The sequence below is a fragment of the Electrophorus electricus genome, chromosome 1, assembly GCF_013358815.1.
Source record: "Electrophorus electricus isolate fEleEle1 chromosome 1, fEleEle1.pri, whole genome shotgun sequence".
Classification (NCBI taxonomy): Eukaryota; Metazoa; Chordata; class Actinopteri; order Gymnotiformes; family Gymnotidae; genus Electrophorus; species Electrophorus electricus.
In genome coordinates, this window is record NC_049535.1 from 24,218,112 (window position 1) to 24,239,306 (window position 21,195).

General features: G+C 42.7%; 3 protein-coding genes across 4 annotated transcripts; 2 read left to right on the forward strand and 1 right to left on the reverse strand.

The window, feature by feature from the left end:
* Window positions 1-393: 393 nt before the first annotated feature.
* On the forward strand, window positions 394-12,525 carry carm1 (coactivator-associated arginine methyltransferase 1). Of its 2 annotated transcripts, none has more exons than XM_027005200.2 (16): window positions 394-602; window positions 4,023-4,148; window positions 4,395-4,501; window positions 4,759-4,863; window positions 5,364-5,474; window positions 5,730-5,907; window positions 6,014-6,104; window positions 6,210-6,291; window positions 7,257-7,342; window positions 7,502-7,591; window positions 8,097-8,234; window positions 8,353-8,442; window positions 8,526-8,638; window positions 9,581-9,661; window positions 9,918-9,986; window positions 10,706-12,525. In XM_027005200.2, the coding sequence occupies exons 1-16, from the start codon at window positions 461-463 to the stop codon at window positions 10,843-10,845; spliced, it is 1,749 nt and encodes a 582-aa protein (XP_026861001.1). In that variant the 5' UTR covers window positions 394-460; the 3' UTR covers window positions 10,846-12,525. The 2 variants fall into 2 exon arrangements, with proteins under 2 accessions (XP_026861001.1, XP_026861000.1); XM_027005199.2 differs by having other exon boundaries at window positions 395-602; window positions 9,581-9,679.
* A 1,171-nt stretch (window positions 12,526-13,696) lies between these two features.
* On the reverse strand, window positions 13,697-16,920 carry yipf2 (Yip1 domain family, member 2). The gene is made up of 9 exons (XM_035533141.1): window positions 16,669-16,920; window positions 16,432-16,494; window positions 16,195-16,346; window positions 15,990-16,070; window positions 15,711-15,798; window positions 15,485-15,601; window positions 15,110-15,276; window positions 14,837-15,019; window positions 13,697-14,670 (listed from the first exon to the last, which is right to left on the reverse strand). Exons 2-9 carry the CDS (start codon window positions 16,460-16,462, stop codon window positions 14,566-14,568), a joined length of 924 nt encoding a protein of 307 aa, XP_035389034.1. The 5' UTR covers window positions 16,463-16,494; window positions 16,669-16,920; the 3' UTR covers window positions 13,697-14,565.
* Window positions 16,921-17,301: 381 nt separating this feature from the next.
* Window positions 17,302-19,772, forward strand: timm29 (translocase of inner mitochondrial membrane 29). Its single transcript, XM_027005137.2, has 2 exons — window positions 17,302-17,512; window positions 17,934-19,772. The coding sequence occupies exons 1-2, from the start codon at window positions 17,374-17,376 to the stop codon at window positions 18,575-18,577; spliced, it is 783 nt and encodes a 260-aa protein (XP_026860938.2). The 5' UTR covers window positions 17,302-17,373; the 3' UTR covers window positions 18,578-19,772.
* The last annotated feature ends 1,423 nt before the right edge of the window (window positions 19,773-21,195 follow it).

Genomic DNA, 21,195 nt, shown 5'->3' on the forward strand with positions numbered 1-21,195 from the left:
CATGGCCTAGTAATTATATATTGTGCAGGTCTTTATGAAGTTTGTGCCCATGTAATTCTTACATTCAGAAGTATTTATATGAAGTATGAACATTATTACTCCTGTTATCATATTTGATTATTGAACAGATTTTATACAGTTCTTTCTTCTTTTTTTAATGTAATAAATTGCCATCCTTTTAATCCTTTTTGGTACTTTATAATATTCTCTCAACTGTTATGTGCATTGTGGATGCACATGCACAATAAAGTTATTTCACAATTAAATTTTCGTGCATTGTTATTTCATTGTTATTATCTTTAGCACAGGGAGGTGTTAAGTACTCAATGTGGACTGGGGGTACAACGTAGAACATATGGGGGCAGTAATAAGTCGGGCCTGTGTTATCCACTGAGTCCACGTTAGTTCCGAGCGACTGGATGTGCGCGTCGCTGCGAGCTGTCTCTCCTCAAGACCGAAGATGGCGGTGTCCGTGTTCTCCGGCGTGCGGCTCCTCTCCATCGGGGACGCGAACGGAGACATACAGCGACATTCCGAGCAGCAACCTTTGCGTCTAGAGGTGAAAACCACCCAAGATGCGGCCCTCATAAGCCTTTCGAACAGTGAGTACAGAGTAGCTTTTAATCTTTTGTATTCGTACCGGCCTTAGCTGCACTGAGTTGGTAGCTAGCATGGCTAGTTAGCTATGCATGCTTCTTATCACCAAGCTAAGCTAGTTACATGTGTATTTGGTGACCTGACTAGACGCCGACAAATGAAGAGTTTTATCTTTAAACCGATATTGACCTATTATTTGGAGTATATAGTGCAAATGTAAACGATCTATATGCACAAAAGTAATCAGGCGCAGTTCTGTTTGTTTTGTATGCAGTGAAAGTGGCGTCTTAGCTCGTCCCCCACGATGCATTTGTATTGTAGATACTGGAGTGAGCTGATGGTAGTTAGCGAAGTTATCTTAGCTAACCTCGCTTGATACGCTTATAGTTCGCTTTTAGCAAATGCTTAGCTATTTGTGTATAGTTAGCTAGCTAGCAGGCAAAGTAGCTGCAGTTTAATTATAGTTTACTAATAAAGTCTCCGTTTATTTTCAAATCAAAATTAATCATGTATTTAGAAGAACAATACCCAGGATCACTTGTGTCTAACCGATAATCACGCATGTTGGCTAAAGTGGTAGTTAGCTAACACTAGCTAACTAGCTTTTTGATGTTGGTTGGCGCCTAGACGGAAAGTTATCTAGCTAGCTAGCTTGTGGTTCTTTTGGTATTGTATAATCTCATATTCAGTTAACCAGAAAACGTAACTCCCCTTCTAAAGAGTCAGACTTTGCGTTTACATTGGGCTTTGTATTTGTATTGAGTAAAACCGCACTAGCTAATCCTTCCGTTTGCCATCTGGCATGGGGAGATGAAGTGTTTTTGTTTTTAAGATCACTGTGAGCTGACTTGATTGATTGCGCGCAGTCCCAGCACAGCATTGGGCGCTAGTTGTTGTCTGATTCTCGTTTATAGATTTTTTTTTTTTGCCAAATATTCACACAGTTAGCCTTATAACTTGGAATGAGTTGTGTCCATAACGCCTTGTAATTTTTTTAAACCAGCACTGCTTAGGCATTCATCTTTGTTCGGCATGAAACAATAGCGAGTTCCCCCTCCTCTCTCTAGTTGCCCGCCTGTTCAGTGGTCCCGGGTTTTGTTAGAGCAGGGATAAATCTTAAAATAAAACAACGTGAAACATGTTATTTTTCTATGTTAGCGATATCTGTGGAACACTATCTGGTTTACTATCCGCGTCGTAAGATGAATAAAGTATTGGCGAATTACGCACTAATGTTTGTTGTTTAAAGAGGAATTTGTCATGCTATTACTGACCAAAGTGTTAGCATCGATTCTGCATTTCCTAAAAAGGATGAAGGCCAGGTTAGGTTCCTTCCCAGTATTAAGAGAAAGTGTTCCAATTGCCCGAACCAGTGATGTAATGACTAACTTTTGCTGGTTCTGTGTGATGAATGTTTTAATAATACCTTTTGAATCTTCATAAAACCAGTGCGCAATTATGGGTACCAAATCTGGTAATCCTGGCTGTGAAGCCAGTACTTACGTTCTTGAAGATGTTTGTATGTAGTCAAAATGTTTTGTTTTGGGTTTTTTTGCTGATTGGCAAGGCACCAATTACCATTGACAATAGTGCAACTCCCACTGTGCCTAAAGTTATTGTTTGGCTTTTTAATATGTAATAGAACAGAAGCCTTATTCTGGGCATTTTGGAAAAAGATTATGGCATTGAATGTATTTCACCAATTTAGCCAGTAGACATTTTAATATCTGAAGGCAGTGATTGATTTTCAATTAACTTTATTGTTAATTTAGCTAATATTTGACACAAGCAAAAAAAATTCTCATAACTAATATTAGCTGGTTTACAAGATGATATCAAAACAAAAAGCATACATCTCCTAACGCTCTGTACCAGCATATAGGAGTTTAAAGTTGTCAGTCTTGTAGACAGCTAAGGCATTTAGGGAAGGAAAAAAGCATGCTTTATAGACAGATTGACTTGAAAAATATAGACACTGTTCATAATGCTTAGTTTTTGGAAAATGTATAATATAAGATGTTGGAAGCTATAACTATATTTTTATTTTTGTTGTTGTTGATAGTTATTTGTGTATCTAGACCCCATGTCACTTTATTGCGCCTGTTTTGAGTTACGTAGTAGTGATTTGCTTTTTGGAAGCAGCTTTTCAGTATAAATAGCGTAATGGGGGCTTTTGTAAGGCGCTAATCTTTGTTTCACTGCAGAATAACATAAACTTAATTCTAAGAGTGGCTTTGCTCTCAGTACTTTGCAGTCTAAGGCATGCATACATGTGTTTGTTATTCCATGAATGAATTGTCTGCTGCTGGTAGTGTGGAGAAATGATATACATTCTGTCATTTTCGAACTCTGCCAAATGTGGAAGTGGCAGAAAAAGGTGTTGCTATGTGTAATTTGTTTCTCATGCTTCTTTTTTTTTTTTTTTTTTTTTTTACTTTCATGTTTTGTACTCTTAATAAATGTGCAGTATTGACTTGTCTATTAAGCATAACCTCTCCAAAACTCATTTGAATGTGGGAGTGTGTGGGGGTGTGTTTCTCAAGTATCAGTAAAGCCTGTCATGAGGGAAGATGGAAACAGGTGGACACAATTATTTAATATGGAGGACTTTTTGTAAGGAACAAAAAGATTTTAAAAAGCTGTTAGAAAATGCATCCACCCATAGCTGTTGGGATGCCCAGACTAACATGCATCCACTTGGAGCTTTTAGAGTCCAGTACTTTTAAAAAATAACTATTTTTTAGGCATAGTATGAGTGGCATCATTTATATGAACTTATCTTGCCTTGATAATCCTTATTGGCGTTTACTTAGCCTGCAACAACTGAATGAATGAATCAGCGAAATTTTCACGATTCCTATACATACAGAAATGAATGGATTGTGAAAAAAATAAATTAAAAGGTGCTTGATGCTTTCAGCTCTATTCATACTGAATAATCTAGTGGAACTGAGCAATACTGGAGCTCATCATTGGCAATGACAGGTGTTCTGGCAGTGTTAGTTCAAGTATAGCTTTCCAGTTAGCAACTATGGCATGAACTAAGGCCACATAATCGGTCATTTGTCAACTATTGTTGCAGTATTGGTCTCTGCACTAAAAATAGTTATTAAAACCACTATTTGCGCAGGCGCACTATTTTTGTGGGGTTGTTTGTCATCCTGTGGGTACTCTGACCAACCTCAGGTGTTTTTCTGAAGTATTTATTCGCTGTTTAGGTTTCACAAATGCCATGATTCACCAAAAGTGTATAAAGAGATTTTGGTCCCGGTATTGGCAGCCAATTTTTATGCATGTCAAAATGCCAACCATGTGTATTTCTAAAAATATTTAAAGGTGTAATATCAATCACAACCTTTTTGTCTCTGTTGTGCAGGTCTGGTTTGCAGGCAGTGTCCCTGAGCTAACTTGTGTTCCTCCTACAGATGAGCAGGCGTGTGTGTTTAAGTGTTCGTTGTCGCGGGAGACGGAGTGCAGTCGCGTGGGGAAGCAGTCCTTCATCATCACATTGGGCTGTAACAGTGTGCTCTTGCAGTTTGCCTCCCCCACAGGTAACCGCACCTCTCACCTCTCAGCCCACATCCACCACACGTCGCCTGTTTGTAAAGCCTTTCAAGAGAAAACGGCTCATTAGAAACTCCTGTGCAGAAAGTGAACAGCATGTTGGTCACACAGTGAAAGCATCCATAGCTGCAGAGTATCTACTTCATAAAGCCATCAGGAATGGTCTGTCTACCTGATGCATGCTAACCTGCTGCTGGGTGCCGCTTCTCCTCCCTCCCCCCCCCCCCCCCCAGACTTTTCCTCCTTCTACAACCTCCTGAAGAACTGCCGTGGCCACCTAAATGAGCACTCAGTGTTCAGTGAGCGGACAGAGGAGTCGTCGGCCGTGCAGTACTTTCAGGTGTGTCTAGTTGGGAATCTACACTCTCCCCCCTGCCTCCCAGGCATTGCATGTGGCCTGTGACTCCTGATATAATGACTTTTCCATTACTGTCTCACACAGCTCAAGTTTGACTGATAAAGATATGCACCACTCTACTAATAGGAATATTTTTCATTTGTTTATGGCCTTTTTTCAGTAGGTAACTGTTTTTTAAAAACAAAGACTCATTCAGTATTCTTTTCTTTCTCTCTGTTCCTTACTGTTGTATACCTCAGTTTTATGGTTACCTCTCTCAGCAACAAAACATGATGCAGGATTACGTTCGAACTGGAACTTATCAACGTGCCATTCTCCAGAACCACACTGACTTCAAAGACAAGGTATTGACCTATGTTCTTCATGCCTCCCTGTGTGTGCTACATGTAGCCTTTGCTTGACATACCCCCACTCACCCACTTTGTGGAGTAGCAGCCATGTTTCTACTTGGGAATTGCTGACTGACTTAGGTGTGTTGGTGAGGTGCAGCAGAATTTCCCCATCATAGCTCAGGTGATGTTATTTTTGTGCTCGGATGCCAATACTGTGAATATGTGGTGATGAATGAGCTTTCTGTGTAGTATTTGATGTGGTGGCCATAAATTATGGGACTTGAGTCCTCACAGCATGTGACACTAGTCCCTAAATTGCTAACTTGACTCAGATTTATTCATTTTATTTACTTCTGAGTCAAGTAATGTAAATGGCAGACCAAAAAAAAAAAAAGTCCTGTAGGACAGACATGTCTGTTGTGTCTGCAGAGGTGGTGAAATATGTTCTGAGCAGGGCCCTGTCAGAAGGGTGAACATGGCCTCTCCTCACCCTCTGTCTCCTCACTCTTCAGGTGGTGTTGGACGTGGGCTGTGGCTCGGGGATCCTCTCATTCTTTGCAGCTCAGGCTGGTGCGAGGAAGGTATATGCTGTGGAGGCCAGCACCATGGCTCAGCATGCAGAGGTAAGCCTCCTGACCCCAACCCGCCCGCTCCTTGCTGTGCCCTTTACCACCGCACAGCATCAGGCACTCGTGGACTGCTTTTATCCAACCTAATGGGCAAAAGTGGCAGAGACCTCCATAAACGCACACCCACAACCCATACCTTCTAGCTTCCTGTGAGAGCTATGTTCCAGGATTTACATTCAGCTCAGTAACTTCCTGTTCGGCTGTGGCTTGGTAAAAGAGAGTCATTATCTGTTGCGTGTGTGTGTGCAGGTTCTGGTGAACAGCAACAGGCTGACCGATCGTGTGGTAGTGATTCCTGGGAAGGTGGAGGAGGTCACCGTCCCTGAGCAGGTGGACATCATCATCTCAGAGCCCATGGGCTATATGCTGTTTAATGAAAGAATGCTGGAGAGTTACCTGCATGCCAAGAAGTTCCTAAAACCTAATGGTGAGTGTTGGAGACACTCACTCACTCACTCACTCACTCACTCACTCACTCAGCATGTCTTGCTGTTTACTATAAACTGGTGGTTTTTCATGGTTTGTGTTTGTAGGTAAAATGTTCCCCACCATCGGCGACGTCCATCTTGCACCCTTCACAGATGAGCAGCTCTACATGGAGCAGTTTACCAAGGCCAACTTCTGGTGAGGGTCTTCAGCATAGGGCTTGGTGTTGATGGGAGAGGATGAGAAGAGGTTGGTGTGTCGATTTTAACACACTTATGCCTGCTTATTGTGTGCATGCTTCAGGTACCAGCCTTCTTTCCATGGGGTGGATCTGTCTGCGCTAAGGGGAGCTGCTGTGGATGAGTATTTCAGACAGCCTATTGTGGTAAGAAAACAGTGTTGGGTCAGTGGGGGTGTGTAGGCACTCATGGTTACTAGCCGTTGTGTGCATGTCTTGGCTCTAAACATGGCTTGAGGTGTGTGCGTGTGCGTGCAAAAGCTTGTTACATGGTTGTAGAATGTGTGAGCGGAACTGGAGTGCTGAGTGGAGGCCCTGTTACTGCCCGTCATGTATGGGTGCTGAGGGTGAGACAGCAGTTTAGACAGGATTGTTACATTGGCTTTATAGTATGTTAGTACTCCACATAACCATGCGAGAACAGCGAGAGGTTCTTGGCTTTTAGATGATAGACTATGTAGGGACTTATTTGTTTGAGTTTATTTAGCATGTGGAAAGTGGTTTAGAGAGAATCTGTATTGATTTGCATTAATGTGAATTATACTATGTCCATGAAAAATGCCTGTTTCTGATAGCACTGTTTGTATTAATGGTAGCATGTGAATATGTGGGGGATGAGAAATGAAACAATTTCATTGAGTTATGATTGATATATTATAATATACCTATAACAAGTTATTCACTTTAACTTAGATTTGAAGTGGCATGGTTTTTACCTGAATTAAAATATGAAGTCGTGGGTGGCTGTGTCTGCATGCATGCCAGTGAATGTGTGCACGTGTGTGTGTCCAGCAGTAGTCAGCTGTGCAGGTCTTCGTCATACCTGAGGCAGTGTTACACTGCTGGGACAGTGATGCACTTGCGCTGCTGTGGTGCTTCTTCACTTCTCATGAAGTGCTGATGCAGAGTCCCTCTGAGCGAGAGCTGGATCGCTCCTCACTTGGGCTCAGCACTCGACAGGAGGCCTTACACAACCTCCCAAATATTTACTTTGATTTTCATATCCCTGCATTACCATCCCTTATTTATTCATGTTATTGGACAAAGTAAAGCTTTGGCCGTTTCCTAATTTACTGTTCAAATTTTCATGGTTTCTTAATCCTGTTTTTCAGGACACATTTGATATCCGAATCCTGATGGCCAAATCGGTAAAATACACAGTCAACTTTCTAGAAGCTAAAGAGGAAGACCTTTATAAGTAGGCTGTTCTTTTTCATTGACTTTCAGAATTTTCATCCTTGTTGTAAATTCCGTGGCTGTACTACAGTACATTTATTAGCTTGCATGTCCTTTGTTTAGCAAACTTGTCGACCATTGGTTGTTTTTTTTAATTATTTTTTCTCTCTCTCTCTCTCAGGTTAGAGATCCCCTTCAAGTTCCACATGATGCACTCCGGCCTGGTGCACGGCCTGGCTTTCTGGTTTGACGTGGCATTCATGGGATCTGTGTAAGTGCAGAGAGTTGGCTCATAATGCTCTGTCATGGTGCTCTGCAATGATCCAGTTTAAGAGTTTTTTTATCTTTGTGAGTCATGAGTCTTATTTGATCTCACATTTGAAGACATGGAACTCGTGAGAGAAATGCTGTGCCAACGTCGAGAAATCTCTGCATCTCATCCTGTCAGTGCACAGTGATTTAGTTGTTCATTAGACATCGAGGTGCAGGAACGCCTCTGAAACCTGCTGGTCTGTAGCGTCTTGAAGGATCTGTGTAGTCTGTAAAAGCTTTCGCTCCTCACAGATGCACAGCATGCACTGGTGTTCTGTCATGCCAGTGGCCTCCAGGACTTTTTGTTTAGGGGAATTTAAAACCCACAGCTGTTTAAGGCTCTTGAATAAGCATGAACCTGGAAGCGCTTTCACATAGTCTGTCCACTGTGTGATTCCTACAGCAATGCTGAACTAACCCTTCTCTGTTGCACTCTCTCCATCTACCCACGTGTCTCTGTAAAGGATGACTGTGTGGCTCTCCACAGCCCCTACAGAGCCCCTGACTCACTGGTACCAGGTGCGCTGTCTGCTGCAGTCACCCCTCTTCGCCAAGGCAGGAGACACCATGTCAGGCACCGCCCTACTCATCGCCAACAAGAGGTGTGCTCCGCACACCCTCAACTCTTCCTGGCCCTCTCCCCTATGCACCTCATCCCGGATCATTTTGTTTTAATGTTTCATTAACCGTTATGTCTTCTGAAATGTCGGCATCTTTCAGGCAAAGCTATGACATAAGTATTGTTGCTCAAGTGGATCAGACAGGCTCCAAGTCTAGCAACCTCCTGGATCTGAAGAACCCCTTTTTCAGGTAACTTTGTGTTGCACTCTGCTGTTGGTGTAATGATGATGGGACTTATGGGAAGCCCCTCTCATCCTTGCATGTTTCTGCAGGTACACAGGCACCACCCCTAACCCTCCTCCAGGCTCACACTACACCTCCCCTTCTGAGAACATGTGGAACTCTGGGGGAGCCTATAGTATGAGCCAAGGCATGGCTGTGTCAGGTACACTCTCTCACACTCACTCACTCACTCACACACCCACACCCCTACACCTTTTTTACCAGTAAATACTGAAATATTCCACGGAGATCTCAAATAGCCCTTTTCGACCAATGTGGGGCATGTTCTGTTCCATTTTGCGCACTTAATTTTCAAGCATTTGAAGCATTTTCACAAAAAATAAATTGGTTCTGGAGCCCAAAAAGTTCATGTCCAGCTGGAACCAAAGAATATTAGGTTTTTAAGTGTGAGCCGTGATGGATTTATTTAAATAACTATTTAATATTGTTATATACATTATATTCACGTTTATTATTTGTAGAACATTTTAATAATTTAGTATAATTCGTTTTATAATTTGTTCATTAAACTCTTCAGTTAGAGACTTGAGTTTCTTTCTCCTTTTTTTTTTTTTTTTGCACAATCTTTGCCCATGATTAAATTATATTTATCACCAATAGTTGATCCATGCTTGGATTTTGGATTAAAAAAAACGTTTGAAACAGCACAAATGCTCACAGGTAAACTGTGGGCTCTGCCACCTTTTGTTACTACTGTTCTTCCGCTGTGCAACATCCTCCATTGATGACGCATCCTTGGTTCCAGTAAAAACTGGTGCAAATTCAGGCTTGTTCTCTGAATAACACTAAGGTTGTAAGAAGCCTGAACGGAAGCCGTTTAAGAACTAGTTATTTTGGTCAAAAGGGGCTATGAGAGCTCTTCGCGAGCTGGAGGCAAGGTTCTTGCGTGGGGTTTGAATCCCATATTACAACGGTGCCAGCTACTGATGGCAGCAGTCGGCGTCTGTAAACCAGCCACGTTGTCCGCACTCAGCTTCTTTCTGGGAGGAGAAGCGAGGTGAGTTTTGGATGGCTAGTCCTTCACCTGCTCTCGTTCCTGTCTCTTCTCTCCCCCTCTCCCTCTCTCTCCCTTGCTTTTTGGCAGGGATGCCAGCAGCTTATGACCTCAGCACTGTCATTGGTGGCAGTGGCTCTACAGTTTCCCACAACAACCTCATTCCCCTTGGTACAGACACGCATGCACGTACGCATATGGATGCAGACATACACGCGCGTACACTGAAATGTAGAAGAAAAATGTTGGGGTTTTTTTTGTGTTTTTAATATTAAATATTTCTATGGTAAATGATATAAATGTAGTATTAGTTATGGTAAGGTATTGGCATAGGAGTTTGACAGTAGTTCTTTATTTTAAATAAACATAAGCTTTTTCCATTGGTAGTGAAATGGAGAACATTACCATTACCTGTGTCTCTTTCCAGTGAACACGGGGATTGTGAATCATACTCACTCCAGAATGGGCTCCATCATGAGCACGGGAATTGTCCAGGGTACGTTTGGACCCACCTCCTTCCCTTCTCTCTGTGTGGTCTGTCTCTCTGCTCTGTCTCCCTGGGTCAGATCTGATAGCGATAGCCATTTTAAACAGGGCCTCTGTTGTTTGCCCAGCTCCATGTATATCTATGCAAATGCTTGTGGCTACTAGGTTGTCTAGGCATCGGTGTTGTGTATGCAAATCTTCTACTCGTGTGTCATGGAATGTCACGCGTCTGTTTTTGGTGTGCTTTTATTGCCTCTGTTTGCTGATCTAGCCCGTGCTGTGTGAACTGGATCTGATGGGAGGCATATAGTGCAACTCCTGCTTTAATTACAATTTGTTAGAAACAAAAAAATCATACATGGAATGCATTGCCTTAATTTAAATAGTAGTGTCACAATGTAGTGTGAACATTGCATGACCCAAGTTTAGTACAGTGGTTCATACCAGATTTAGGAAAAGACCCAAACGAGAGGATTTAGCATTGGACAAGAGAATGAGTGGAATAAGGGTATTGCAGTACATGTACTTAATACTATAACAATTAATTGCTGGCTCTTCTATTCATGAGAACTTGTGGCTATTTTTGTAATTCAAACCACAGCACTCTCCTGCCAAACTGAAATTGCACAAATTTTAGTTATGTATTCTCTCTCTTTCTCCCCCCACCCTCTCCCCTTTGTCCTGGTTGTTGACTTGTCTTGTCTGTCCTGTGTCTCATTCTCCTGCCAGGAGCCACTACGGGTCAGCAGGGTCCCAGCAGCAGCAGCACACACTACCCTGTCACCAACCAGTTCACCATGGGTGGCCCTGCGATCTCCATGGCCTCCCCCATGGCTATCCCCAGCAACACCATGCATTACGGGAGCTAAGGCCCCTCCTAGGCCCCCTGCATGTTCAGCCTCCCAAACTGACCACAGCCAAAACCAGAATACCAAATCCAGTGCTGCAGTCTCTGGGCTTCATCTCTCCTCTATCATCTTGATATGTTATATAGTAGTATATATATATATTTTCTCTCTCACTATCTTTCTGTGGTGTTTGTTCTCACATGTCCATCCCTCACAACCTGCAATGCCAGCATTCACTCTTTCTCTCAATCAGCCAGCCAGCCAGTCTGAGGTATGCCGCTGTTGCTGTCCTCCACAGCAGTGCGGTGTGGCTGCCGAACAGTTCCAGGACGAGCCACAGGGAGGCAGCACTTGGTTGTCTATAGACTGAAGAGCACAAACTGACATGATCGTTGAGATCCATCGGACAAGGACTCAATTGTACGGGATGTTGACTGCGGGACAGTTCCCAAAAAAAAAAAAAAATTATATATATGCAGACAGGCATTCACACTAGACATGATGGATCGTTGATGAGATTAGGATGAAGCTGTTTTCTCTCTCTCTCTCTCTCTCTCTCTCTCTCTCTCTCCACACTTAACTCTTGGTATGAAATCTTCACCTTTACCTGTCTAAACATCTGCAACACATCTGGATTCCCTATGCCTCCCAGGATCATGAACTCATGTACAGTTTATGCTGTAGGCACCCAGCCTATCAAGGCAACTAGTGCACCGACCGTCAAACCTTCCTGTAGAGAACCATGTGTAGATAAGTTCCTCCTTGTAGTTCTTTCCGTATCAGTGTGTGCTCATCCCGTCTCTTCTTAATGTCGTGCTGTCCCAGATGTGTGTGGCTACATGTTCACTTGAGAGATTCACAAGCAGGGTCAGCAAGACCGCGTCAGTCAAGCCCCGCCCAACACCACCGGTAACACACAACCTGCCTCCTTTCTGGATTTTATTGATGGCCTGTTTAGTTACTGAGCGTTGGAGGACCTGGCTGTTCCAGAGACCTGCCCTCCACTCCCCCACCAGCTCCACTCACCCAACCCCTAACTGCAGATTGCCATGTGGGATGATGAGCCTTGCAGTCTGCGCAGAAGTGAGGAATTAGTTTAATCAGACAGATGGATGAGCCAGGCGGTGGTGTCTGTGGACATATTCGTTGGCCACTGCAGCAGGATAATAGTTTGAATCAGCTGTGTCCTAGTTTACATCCCCACACCCTTCCTTTTGACCTGTGTGTGTGTGTGTGTGTGTTGAGACTGTTGTTTAGGTAACTGGAGGATTGAGGCCCTTGTCAGCCCTCCCTTATCGAGATCTGAGCATCCCTTGGCCCTTCTGCTCCTGCCTCTCCTACCTTCTCCACTCTGGGCGCGTCAGAGCCCACACACGGACTTTGAAAGTGTATGAATTGCTTCCAGTCTTTTTTTTTTTTTTTTCATTTGTTTTGATTTAGAAACTTTCAGTGAAGAAACCGCTTGCTAGTTTGTAGAATTAACTTTTTTTCCCCCTTTCTTTCACAAAAATCAACAGACAAAAAAAAACATGCAAATTAAATGTTGGTGGAGACGTCCCTATAAAGTCTGGCTTCATCTGACCTCTCATTTCAGAGGTTCAGCTGCTGATGTAATGGAAGCCACAAGTTGAATGTTTGTTTTAAATTTGTGTAATCACTGTGCAGTTTCACACACAGATTAAAGTGTAGCTGCACCTTCCAGTTTCAGTTGTTTCTCCCTCCTGCATGCCCCCCCCTTTTTTTTGTTTGTTTGTTTGTTTTTGAATGCTCAGAAAACCAGTAATGTTTATGGGTTTTGTTAATGCTACTCTTAGGATGTAAGGAATGTGATCTGGTATAGATCATTCACAGCAATAATTCCCAGCAATAATTAGTTGAACCTTGCCTTGTGAAAGACCACCCTACATCTTGGGATTTCTGTTTTTCTCCAAGGAGTCGGCTTGGCATGGCACTTGCCGTGAGGGGTGGTGGGTGACTAGAAAAAGAAGACAAAACAGCCTGTTCAGACAGACTATGTAGCCAGCTCTGTTAGTGATGCTATTTTAAATGAGAAATCATGATGGGTCCTATTTTATTATAGGTTATTGTGCAATTGGCATGGAAAAACCTATCTTCATAAAGGCTTTTTCGGTAGAAGAAAACGTATGCTTTTGCATTTTCTGTGCTCCATCTGCATGCAGCAAGACTTCAAGTTCAATTCCCATTCTATAAATTGGATACTATAAATTGCTGTAGTGTTGGCAAGAAAGTTGCACGGTAGCCTGTTAACCTCTGGTCTATTGTGCTGATGTAAGAGCAGCTTGCTCTGCTACCATCAACACTACAACATTCAACACTAACATGAGTGAGTCACTGGCTCCACCCCATTATGGTGCATTTTTAACGTGAAGTTGACAGTGAAAGTGGCTAACCACTAGAGGTCAGAAATTAGCCCTGCATTTTTACATGGCATGCATGCTAATACATCTAAGTTTTGCATTAAGTGGCTAGAGCTTCCATTCGTTTAAGACACACTTGTGGGTGCTGTAATTAAGACTCTAAAACCCAATCCTTGGGTGAAAATATGCTGTCAGTAGGGCTGCCCTGTTGCAATACAACTTGAAATTTATGAACACAAACCGTTGATGTGGTTCGATTTGCCTACATTGTTTCGATCATAGTCATGCATGTGTATTGTATCGCTGCAATGCCAGCCTTTGTAGAAACGTCTGGTGAATTCTCATCTGGAGCACCTGTGAGTGTTCAAGATCAGCGCAGCAGCCTTCCGCTGATACTGCAGCTTTCTGTAGTTTCAGTATTGGAAGGGCAAGTATGAGAACACTTACCAGTGTACTGTTCAGCCTGACTGTCAATCATGTGTCCACTGAAAGTCTTGGTTCATGACTCACTTTTTATTCAGTTCTAAATCGAACATGGAGTCAAGCAAGGTCAGATCATTCCTTTCTGGTTATGGAAGGAAAAAAATGTTCTGTCTCCAACATGTTTTAATGTACATTTCATGACACAGTAGAAAGTTTTAATATTTCCCCCCCTTATCAATATTTAATGTTACTGGGTGAAAAAACTCTGCAAAGAAAATTAATTTTCTAATTATCCACACAGCCTGACTGAAATGACTTAACAGCGAGCAGTCAAAACAAACCTGGCCAGAACAAACGCAAATAAATAGCTTTAGCACTTTCTCTTAGTTTCAAGAAAAGAGGAAATGGCAAAAAGAAAAACTTCGTCTAAGAGTGACATTTTCTGGTTTGGCGGAAATGATTAGAAATTGCTAAGCAAGTCTCACGTCATACACCACCTCACCCTTAAGAAACTGCAATTGGCATTAATACAAGGACTGGTTTCTGCCAACCATGTGCAAAATAAAGGGACTCATTTGTCTAGAAACATCCAATAAATTTTCAGAGTATGTCAGAAGACCAGCTAATGCCCTGGAGAAAGCCAAACTTTTTATTTCTTTAAGGGCATAGAATATTTTCCAGTGTTTGTTAATTTGACAGTTTGGATATACTAAGGTCATTGACACCCCAACATATATATATATATAAATTACTTTACTCTGCAGCATGCAATTTCATCAACTCAGACTGGTAACTCAAGTCTACAGCAGATGAAGTGACCGCCTTCTTCAAATGTGTGTGCACAGCTAAACCAGTAGCATACTAATCAGGGTACAATATGGCTATTCGGTTATATCTACATTTTCCCTTATTCAAACCCCAAAGCATCTTTTGCTGCTTGTCACTGAGGTTTGCTTATTCTAGTCAATGCTGTGTGATTTAAGGGAGCAGCAGTCAGTGGAGAGCCTGGTGACACGGTTTGCACTGCAGATTGGAAGAAGTAGAGCTGAAATAGAGGAGAACAGATCTGTTATAAAACGAAGACAGGTACCTACAAGCATTTATATTTTAATGACGAGCTGAACCAGATCTGATGTGCTAAAACCTGAGTTAGGAAAGAATACACATTTGACTGGTTTGTGTCATGTGAAGCTATTGTTACAGTGAGTCACCTTGCAGCCAATGGCCAGCAGGGCGTGGAGCAGCACTATGACCACCATGGTGACGAAAGCAGCTGTTTTGGTGTCGTCACGGACAGCTGGCCAGAAAGTGATGACCAGCACTGAGCCAGAGATCACCATAGCGACCAGAATCAAGAGCCACTGGAGCCATTCAAAGGGAATGAGCCATAATATCTTGAAAAGAAAAGGGCCTGTGAGTTGCAGTCCTGTATGCTGTAATGTGTGTCCAGAGATGCACGCAGCCACTGATCTTAGGAAACTCACCGAGGTAGGAATATAAATGAAAAGGGAGTAGCCATAGAGACACACTGTCTCTAGAAAGGAGTAGGCACTTGTCTGTCTCTCGGTGCTCCGCCGCCATGTCATAAAGCCCCACACTCCCAGTGGTACTAGCCATGCGTAGAGGAACACAGCAAGTGCTGCAATGGTCACTGTCAGAACAAACCAAGGACAAAAACTGCCACTTTAGGTACAGATAGTACTATACTATTAGTCTATTTTGTCCCAAATTGTTCTAGATATTTAGCATCTCATTTTTAGACCTCGATTGTGAGCTAATAAAAGTATATTATTTGGACAAATATGCCACGAATAAGATAAGTGGGGAAACATCTACTTTGTATCTGATAGCCTTCTGACCTCTGTGGAACTGTGGTCTGTAGTGGTAGTGAGGGTCACCCATCTGACTCAGAAACGTAGAGAGGTTTCCACTGATAGCCACCGAAAACACCAGTGTCACACATATCCAAAATGGCCCTAGAATCAAAGGAAAGATGCCACATGTGCAATAAACACCTACACATTAGAATAAAATGTCCAGAAATTATTGAATGAGTGATACTGGAAGGGGGTGGGGGTTCCTTACCATATAAATCTGGGTTACTTCGAATGTGATGCTTGATGAAGTTCCTTCCTGGTATAGGCATAACTGATCCTTTGATCCTATCCAACACCTGAAGTTGAGAAAGGGCATGTCTGATTGCTTCTTCAACTTTAGTAAATCAGTGTTCCACTATGCTGAGACACACAGTTCCAGGGAACTACCCAAAGTCTCTGCCATCTATCTTAAGAGCCATAGTGTAGTTGGTGTTCTACAGATATGTTTGGGGTCCATCTCACTATATCAGGACTGCAAATTCCATACCTGCACTGTATCCACGTTGAAAAAAGACTGATAGTATTCAAATGTCCAGAAGCCAATGCTTTGCTTTTCACCTCCCAGCAACTGTAATTGAAAGATGACACAGTGAAGTTCATCCACATTGTTGTGGATAAAGCTTAAGGTTTGATCAGTGATTCAGGATTTCCATAACAACAATACAGGGGTGTACTGTGCTTGGACATGGCACCTCAGAACGCTCCTGCTGGTTGTCCTCATCATCTGACAGGTCCAATTTGATGTCTCCCGTGGACGCAGAAGCAGTGGCAACACTGGGGTGGGAGATGCTCAGTGTGGAAGCCCCAGGGTCAGCAGACAGCAGATCTGCAGCCTCCTCAAACTCTGCAGAGGTTTACAAAATAAACTGAACCAGGGATAGATGGGCAAGAGCATATGGACACTGCTCTGCAATTAACAGATAACCCACCTTGAAACTTTAAATCATCGGGACTTGCCATGCTTTGAGATGACAGGGGAACTCGTGCAAGGACTAGAGAAAAAGCATGGGAAAATGAACAAATAAACAGAATGAAATACTAGCAAGCTAGCGTTGTTTAGCCTCCCTGTTGTTTTCTAAATGTGAATGAAAGAAATCTACCATAACTTTATCATAACCTCAAATTTAATTACTGAGTAATCTGAACGAGTCAAACGTCCTACCAACCTGACAAACGGAGCACACGATCAGCCCTCTTGTAAGCACACCATAAAGCTGGCTTAGCTGGCCAGCTCGTTAGCTAGCTAGTTGCTATTATAACTATCGTGTACAACCGTGAATAATGGGGGGGAAAAAATACGCTCTATATGGTACAAACTGGCTTTAGAAACTGAATACAACTAATGACACAGAATTCTAAATTGATCTTGCCCATGCTCCACGTCACCTATTGAGCGAGACAGTTCCTGTTCATGTCAATATAAGGTCACGTGACCGGACCAAAGTCGGGAAAAATATAGTAAGGGCTCTTATTTGAAAATTGTTTGAACTTCACGTAAACTATCTTTAAACAGGATAAAGTAAAATGAAAACTTTTGTAGTGTTTTTAACTAATTAATTTATGAATATACACGTCTTAAGGGGAGACCTTAAACTACAAATTTCTTGCATTCTTATTAAGCAACATAGCCAGAGAATATCTATTTGTTAAATACATTTAACACTTGGTCGAATAACGTGTATACAATAAAATAAATTTTCATAGTGGAACCTAAAAAATAAATGCTTGTTTCCCTATCGGAACAATAACACTTAACAGTACCGAGGCATTCGCCATTACGGCTCTTCAGTATCATACTTTGGCTTGTTTTATCGGCGGGCCAATTGGAAAATCGGTGTGCTGTTGTTTGGTTTTCCGGTTGCTTTTAAACGATGAACCGTGAAGCATTTGTGTCATGTGGTCCGGTTCTTAACATGGCTACCTCGTTGGTACTTTGGAGGGGGTGCGCCACAGCAGCTATGGCATCTAGCAAGGGCACGAGGTGGGAAAGATTGCTGAATACTCGTGCAGGTGCGTAGTTTTTAATGTGTTTTTTCTTTTGTACATCTTGGTGCCCCGTATTTTTCCACTTCCCATTGGACTGGTTATTACCACGCGCCATACCATCAGCGGCCCCTTCAATAGAAATACTTTCACATGTACACAAAAAATATGCAGCCAGCAATGGCATTGTGGTCAATAACAGATCGTTCATGAGGATGAATAACACAAATTGTGTCTAGATAAAAGATGGTCTATAATCTACCCTTTCACTTTCCAAAGTGAAATGTTCGTCTTTTTTAACCGTCCTCAAAAGTTCCGATTACAGGATACCAGAACAGAGCGTGTAATTGTTATCCCCAAACTTGCACCCTAATTTGTTTTCTGACATTGGAAAATTCGCCATTGTCTTTGATGCAACTAAAAGCTATTGAAATTAACTGTTTGGCAGGAGCGTGGTGCCGCAGTCTTCTGAGCGACTACAAGGAGGCATGTCGTGAGGTGGTTGTTGGAACACGGGAGCGTCCTCTCAAAGCAACTATTTATGTGGCCCTGCTGGGAGGAGCATATGCCTGCTACCGCACTAATCCAGACAGTGCCTCTTTCCAGGCTAACATACTAGAGACTTCCAACAAGCTAGCACTGCTGTCTCCATGGATACGCAGTGGCACATCGGATGGGCACGTTCAGAGCCTAGTAAAGCTGCACAATGAGGGCCGCTTGCGCCACATCAGTCTGGGCATCGCCTCGCTGGCCTACGTGGTGGACTATGACCCTGCCTGTAACCTGTATGAGGCTCGCTGCACTGCCCTGTCCGTGCCCTGGGTGGAGTTTCCCAAACGCTTGTTGGACGTGGGCTTCGCCAGCCGCTGGTGGCTGATGGATCAGAAGATGAAGGACTACGACATCAATGAGGAGGAGTTCAAGCATCTCACCCCTGCCTTGGTCGCCACAGCACCCCCCTCGGCACAGGAGACAGAGAGAAACGAGAGTCTGCATGAAAAATCGTGGAAGCCACTAGTGATGATGGATGCTGTGGATGTTATAGGGAAAGAGGGAGCAGAAACAAGGGAAATGAAGGAGAACAGTGCATAAGACGAGAAATGCACTAGCAATTATATGATGTTATAAAAGACTGTGCAGCCACTGACGTGAAATGGAGACTTGTCGTTTATGATCAGATAAATTTGTGCTCCAGCCTGAAAGGGTACAGTGTGTTTCTGCACAATAACTCATTTATTAATAGTTATTAAAGTACTAGGACAAAACAGTAAGTCGTCTCAAATATTTTTATGATCTTTGATGAAATATGGAATGGAATGCACTATTTGTTTTGAAGCATGGGCATGAAGCTGAGATGTTTCTTTTAGTCATTTTAAGATCATAGCATCGTAACTTTCTTTAAATGCAGGGCTTCTTTTAGATTTTCTGCATTACACTGTTGCTGTCAAGTGACAAAATTACACAGGTAACTAGATCTTAACAACAGATGAATGGAAATTGTCTCCAGCTGAAACAGACATAGGTGTGGTCTTGTCCTCAGAGGGAAAGACTGTTTTCTTTCTGCGCCTTCATAATGGTGGTCACCACTTTTTTTTTCTTTGGCTAAAGACACAGGTTAATTATATTTTTAATCAGATACCATTTGAGTGACATGTTTCATTTCCAGGAGAAATCTTCATGCTGCAAATTTCGGTTTTCTCTGCTCCACACATGCGCACATGCACGTTCTGAGATCGTTGGTATTGATCTTGTGGTTCTCCAAGCTCCATAGGCTCTTGTTTGTGATCAGTATCCGATCTCCTGGAGAGGGTCGTTCATCCTGACCCTGCAGTAAAGAATGCGAGGGTAGGGAGGGTGGGGGAGAAGTGTGCCATCTTAAACAGTATTCAGTGTGTGAATACTAATACTTCGAAGGTCCATGGAAGGAAACAGACAACCACTGCATTAAACCATGGGGGTGCAATGGAAGCAAAATGAAAGACTCATGAAAATGTATTTGAATAGTCTAGTAACCTTAGCTAAAGTGTTAATTGAAGTAGGCACACTAAACATGGTATTCTTTAATGATGCTGTTTGCTGTGTGTGATGTCGTTGAAGCCCTATGGAGCCTCCATTACTGCCTCTGAGGTTTCCTTTCTTGGCAGAGCACCCCCTCTGCATGCTGCACAACCCTAAAGGTTTTTCCTTATCTGCTTGTAACTATACCCCACTTGGGAATGGGGGAAAAAACTTGCTGTAATGGGGTCAAAGGTGAATCAGTGATGTCATTAAATACACATTTTCAAACTGTCCTTCTGAACTATCATATGTCACCTAGAGAACATTAAGTGTTGAAATCTGTAACTTGCTTTAGTCAAAGGAATGAGTTGGATGTGTTATTAAATTATTGCACCCTTCCCAAATTACTCTGCAATACTGGACATTAGAATGGTCATTCAGTCTGATCACACAGCTATTATTCAATCACAAAAAATTTTTTAGCATGGCACAGGAAGTCACTAGCCTCTGGCAGTGGTATCTGATGCCCCTTCATCCTCGTAATGCACTTAAACACTTGCCCTGTCCATCAGATGGTCCACAGGGACACAGAAATGGACAGGCCTGTTCACACTGTCTGCACCTCCCTGTACAGCACACTGCACTGACCCCAGCTCTTTACTGCTGTCCCTAACACCTTAATTTCCTATAAGATGACTGATGTCAGATGAGCAATAGCAATGGGAAAGAAACCCAACCTGAAGCTTCCTGATAGCCATACTCATGTGAAAAGTTTTCGGTGCACTTTTTTCTTTTTTTAGCATCACTTTATCTTCTTACATGTGTGAGAAATGTGGTGTGTGTATGTATGTGTGTGTGTGTGTGTGTGTGTGTGTGTGTGTATATATATATATATCCCCAAATGTTTTTTATTTAGACTTTTAGTAAAATTTTCCATTCAAAATAACTCCAGGGCTGTCTGTGACTTCCAGCTTCATTTGTTTTTTGTTTGTATTCTCTATCCTCTGTTCATTCTTCCATTCTGCTTTATTTTACCACACTGTGTCCCCCACCCTGTACACTCTTTCTCCTTTCTCCTGTTGACCACCACCCTGTCAAATATGTTGCTGTGACCAGTGTCAGATGGATGTGGTAACTGCAGCAGAGGTAGAATCTAAGAACTGGTCAGCATAGCCCAGACGCTGGGGCTGGGGGTGGACATGGGAGTGGGGTGTGCCGGGGGGGGGATGGAGCCAAGGGTCATCGGGTATAAAGTGGAGTGAGTGAGGGGGTTTCTGGCCATGCGTCTGACCTCAGTGACCATAACTCTACATCCATATATAGCATGTCTCATCAGTATGGGTTAAGGGTAGAGAACAGTCTAAATGAGGATGAAAATATTGTATGTTTTCTTTTTACAGCTGTCTTGAAACGCAAGCCCTCAAACCAACATTGCATCCCTGAAAACATTCCTAGTGTTAAACAAGGACTGTTTAGTGTAGCATTCGGTGCACCATTGGCATTAAACAAAGGCCTCTTCAAAGAAAAAATGGTTACCAAGTGACAGAGAAAAGTAGTTTTAACAAGCAAACCTGATTGTTACATTGTTAACAAGCCACTTTGCAGTAGCCATTTTTATCTACATTTAGGGTAGTGGCTCCCAGAAATGAAAGGGTTAAATGTCGAGCACACTGTGGGAGTAAAGCGTGTATGTCTGTAAGAGCAGAAGGGAC